This window comes from Otolemur garnettii, unplaced genomic scaffold (assembly GCF_000181295.1).
Source record: "Otolemur garnettii isolate 467f Iridium unplaced genomic scaffold, OtoGar3 scaffold00004, whole genome shotgun sequence".
NCBI lineage: Eukaryota > Metazoa > Chordata > Mammalia > Primates > Galagidae > Otolemur > Otolemur garnettii.
The window spans coordinates 6,833,471-6,838,575 of NW_003852399.1; the positions used below are offsets into that span (position 1 = coordinate 6,833,471).

Here is a 5,105-nt window from a genome sequence, read left to right on the forward strand (position 1 = left end):
TTTTTTTTTTTTTTTGCAAAAACGAAGAGGAAGCAGTCGAGAGACTGGGCTAATAAAGGTGCATAGACAACATGAAAATCACCTTCCAGATCAGAAAATCAAGAAGAACTAGCTGGCGACTTGGCCAAATCTGCACAGATACACCTGTCCTCTGAACTGCCCATTACTGAGTTAGTTGGGACTGACTTGGTTACAGACAGAAACCAGTGAAAAGTCCACGTGCAGGGCTGAATGTGGGGCCTCAAAGGATGTCCTTGGGACACACTCTTACTCTCTAGTTGAGATTACCCCTGCCTGGACTAAGGAGATTCCTAAAATGTGGGACTTTGGGGGGGGGGGGGAGACAGAGTCTTGTTTTGTCATCCACATAGAGTGCTGTGGCATCATAGCTCACAGCAACCTCAAACTCTTGGGTTCATGTGATTCTCTTGCCTCAGCCTCCTGAGTAGCTGGGACTACAGGCACGCGTCACTAACTATCCCAGCTAGTTTTCCAATTTTAGTGGAGACAGGGTCTTGCTCTTGCTTAGGCTGATCTCGAACTCCTGAGCTCAAGGGATGGATTTTCTTTACCATAAGATCAAATGCTTCTTGGGTGACTCACCCAATATTTTGGGACTACAGGCACGCATCACTAACTATCCCAGCTAGTTTTTCCAATTTTAGTGGAGACAGGGTCTTGCTCTTGCTTAGGCTGATCTCGAACTCCTGAGCTCAAGGATGGATTTTCTTTAACCATAATATCAAATGCTTCTTGGGTGACTCACCCAATATTTTGGCCTTCCAGAGAGCTAAGATTACAGGCATGAGCCACTGCACTCAACCCAATGGGACTTTTTAAAATCAGGACAGTTCCAGATGATATTGGGTGACAAAAGCACAATAGAAAAAATAGTGTAATAGTTAGATTCTATCACATGTCTGTAGAAATCAATGTTCTCATTTATGACAGGCATTTTTTCAATAAGTATGGTAGGAGGAAAGTTCTTGCATATTTGCCTAAGTTTCTTAGGTAAAACAGATTTTTTACATGCCCCTCCCTTTACTTTACACTACACCTGGCACAGCTTTCTCCTGGAAATAATCAGATGTTGGTAGAGCCAAATGACTTAAGCATAGTGACCCTTGCTTTTTTTTCTTTCCCAATGGAAGATTGGAGTTTATTAAGTCATATACACAAGTCATGTCTGACAACTGAGAAAATGCTATTTGCATAAGACATCCGATTAAAAATACATAGTATTTGTATTTTAACACAAGGTCCCAGGATTTCAAACAAGGAAGTCTGATTCCAGCGTATGCGTCATGTAATCATGTACTCTGCTACAAAGAACTGTAGGGGACATAAACTTTGGCAGTATATTTCTCAAAAATCAAGTATTAATGAATTTCATACTCATGGTTTTGCATCCGTAGAGGAAGCTATAGTTCTTTCGGCACATGTGCCAATTTCTGAGTCGTCCACTTCAGAATCCTCACCGGCTTCCTCTTCAGAATCAAATTCCTGACTATCCGGGGATTCGAGGTTTTTCAGAGGTTCACCACTCAGTCTCTCTACTACCTGGGCCATACACTGTACGTGTTGTGCTACTTCTGCCAAGTCTTTGTTCTCCTTTGTCAGGCGGGCAATTTCATTGTCCTTCCCTTCAACTTCTTCATCAAGTTTCTCATTCTCCGTAAGTGCTTCACAGAGAGCCTTCCTCCGCCTTTCTGCCACTTCTTTCCAATATTGAGATGATGGATTTTCTTTAACCATAAGATCAAATGCTTCTTGGGTGACTCACCCAATATTTTTATTTTCACTATATTCCGGGTCAATAGCAACTCCAGAGCTGGAAGTCTTAGACGTTATCTGGCCATTCCAATGTTTCTTTTTTGATAAACCCTAGGCCAGCTCATTTTCTCTTCCAACAAGAGATCCAGCTGCAGAAGGCTGAATCATCTTCAGAGTTCTTCTTGGGACAGGACTATTCTTTACATTTTCTTTAATTTCTTCTTGTTTCTGCTTCATACTGGGATTCATTACACAGCTCATGAAAGGCAAAAGATGGGTGGATATGCTCAATCTTTGTAGTGAAGGCAGGGAGCTGTGGCAGCGGGGCCTCACACAACACCCACAGGCAACCTATGTTAGTCCCCGCAGTGGACCCTTGCTTTAAAAAAAAAAAAAAAACACTACTACATATCTTTCAGAGAAATAAAGACTGCTTCAATAAAATGAAATCACCTCCCCTATTTGTATCACACAGGAGCCCAGCGGGTTATAAAACTCTGCTCAAATGTTTTAACTTAAGAGGTTTTAATAAAGTGTCCAGAGGTGTGGCCAGGGCTAATGGAAACTACCAGAGACTAACAGCTGCAGGAAGCCGCTGCTACCTCTGGGTCCTAAGGGGTAAGAAGAGGAGTATGATTCACAGAGTCCAGCCACAGATGAAGTCAGGGCCAGCCTGACAGGAAGTGAGGTCATGGGACAGATGCCGAAGCAAGGAGGGAGGAGGAAGCAACCCTCTGACATCTGCCTTCTGCCAGTAACCTTCACTGACCAAATGCTACCGGAAACCAGATGGCGAGAAAGCCCAGGTGAGGTGGCTTGCAGAATTCAGCCTCCTCAGGCCCCGAGAAGAACGGAGACTGGATAGGATGGCAGGGAAGGAGGGATGCAGAGAATATCCTGTGTGGTCCCCCTTTGCATCCACTCCGCATCTGTCCTGCCCCTCACTCAGGTGAAGAAACTCTTATCTCCAACATTGTTGGGATGTAGAGTCATAAACCGTCATATCGTGATATCAATACTGTCACACTCTCATCCAAAAGTGCCACATGCCCTTCCCATGAGGTAGCAGAAAAGTGAGAGGAAAGATAAATTGCTGTATAATCAATTAGGTAACACAAGCATAGGCTGGGCGTAGTGGCTCATGCCTGCAATCCTAACACTTTGGGAGCCTGAGACGGGAGTTCAAGCCCAGTGAGTTCAAGGCCACACTGAGCTATGATCACACCAGTGAACTCCAGCCTGGGTGACAGAGTGAGACCCTGTCTCTAAAACATGCAAGCCTTTTTTCATATGTCTGTAGGCCATGCGTCTGTCTTCTTTAGAGAAGTTTCTCTTTAAGTCTCTTGCCCACCCTGAGATGGGATCACTTGTTTTCTTCTTGCTACTACGCTTGAGTTCTCTGTGGATTCTGGTTATAAGACCTTTGTCGGAAGCATCACCAGCAAATATCTTTTCCCATTCTGAGAAATGCAAATCAAAACCACTGTGAGATATCATCTAACGCTAGTTAGATTAGCCCATATCACAAAATCCCAAAATCACAGATGCTGGTGGGGTTGTGGAGAAAAGGGAACACTACTACACTGCTGGTGGGAATGCAAACTAATACGTCCCTTTTGGAAAATCATATGGAGAACACTCAGAGATCTAAATATAGATCTACCATTTGATCCTATAATTCCTCTGTTAGGTATATATTGAGAAGACCAAAAATCACGCTACAATACAGATATCTGTACCAGCATGTTCATTGCAGCCCAGTTCACAATCGCTAAGTCATGGAAGAAGCCCAAATGCCCATCCATCCATGAATGGATCAATAAATTGTGGTATATGTACACAATGGAATACTATACAGCCACAAAGAAAGATGGAGACTTTGCCTCCTTCATGTTTACATGGATAGAGCTGGAAAATGTCCTCCTTAGCAAAGTATCTCAAGAATGGAAGAAAAAGTATCCAATGTACTCAACACTATTATGAAACTAATAGTTAGCTATCTTAGGAGAGCTATGATCCAAATGGAGCCCTAGACTACGGGGAAAGAGGAGAGGGAGGGGAGGGGAGGGGGAAGGATGGGTGAAGAGAATGATTTTGTGGGGATCACGCCTATGATTTATCCTATTAGGGTACAGGTGAATTTGTCTAAAGGTCGAATATAAATGTCTTAACATAACAATTATGAGAAAGGCACGATGGCTATGTTAGCCAGTTGGATGAGAGTTTTTCAAACTGTATATGGATGCAACACATTGTATCCTATGATAGAATTAATGTATACAATTATGATCTAATAAAAAAATTAAAAAAAAATAAAACATGCAAGCCTAACAGCCACAGTCCGCACTGCAGTAGCTGCTCATGGAACGGAAATCACGATGACAGCTTGCTCATTCTGCCTTCTCCTCGTCCTCAGATGATGAAAGAATGAGTGAAACCTTCCTTTCCACAGGATCTGAGCCCCAGTGATCTTATACCATATTTACTGGGCTTCCCGTTTCCTATTAACCGTTCCGACTGTGTGTGGGAGCACTAAGAAGAGGCCACTGGGTCCTCTAGGCTCTAGATACGGTTTTTGTTGCCATCGGTCAATGACACTAACCTGATGTCCCTGGATAATTAAGATCAATCACTCCAATCAATACAGTTACCAGCTGTCTGTTCAGTGACCAGGAGGAGCTTTACATGACCGCAGGACAGTTTTAGCTTCAAATTTAACAGAATACATCTGTGTTCCCAGGTGGAAACCAACACCTCCAAATGCACCAAACCAAGGTTTCAGGGATGGGACCCTGGAGTGGTCTAACTGGGTTAAGAGGTGTAATAGTCTGCAAGTAAGATGGGGTCATGCCCGCCCCTCCACCTCGCCTGCTCCCAAGACCGTGTTTCTGCATGGAGGGAAAGCAACACTAGACTGGGCAAGACAGGGCTCCTACAGTATTAGGATGTTATTTCCTAGCTGTGCTTTAGAAAGTCATTCTACAGTTCTATAAAGCTTCTGAGTGATGGGTTACACAACAAAACCAGTGATTTTGTTAGCAAGAGCCCAGCTCTGTCCTTCTTTTGCCACAGAGTGAGTTTCTTGGCAATTTGGAGGCGGTAGTATATGGGCTACCAAGACAACCAAGGCGCCTGCAGAGTCCACAGCGGCAGCTATGTCTCAAACCAGTCAGCTATGTCTCGAGTCCCGGTTCTCATTCTTAGGGAAGAAGAATGTTCTTCTAAAATTCTAAAGTCTCCCTTTTTTTCATCCTCCCCTGTGGCCCTCATGCAGCCTTCAGGAGACAGAATGGTATTTCAGGAAGAGCATGAGCTTTGGAGTCAAAAGGCCT

General features: G+C 43.8%; 1 protein-coding gene across 1 annotated transcript; it reads right to left on the reverse strand.

The window, feature by feature from the left end:
- Positions 1-1,395: 1,395 nt before the first annotated feature.
- Positions 1,396-2,022, reverse strand: LOC100960730 (geminin-like). Its single transcript, XM_012810126.1, is given in 1 exon segment — positions 1,396-2,022. A coding segment is annotated over 1 exon segment (627 nt).
- Positions 2,023-5,105: the final 3,083 nt, after the last annotated feature.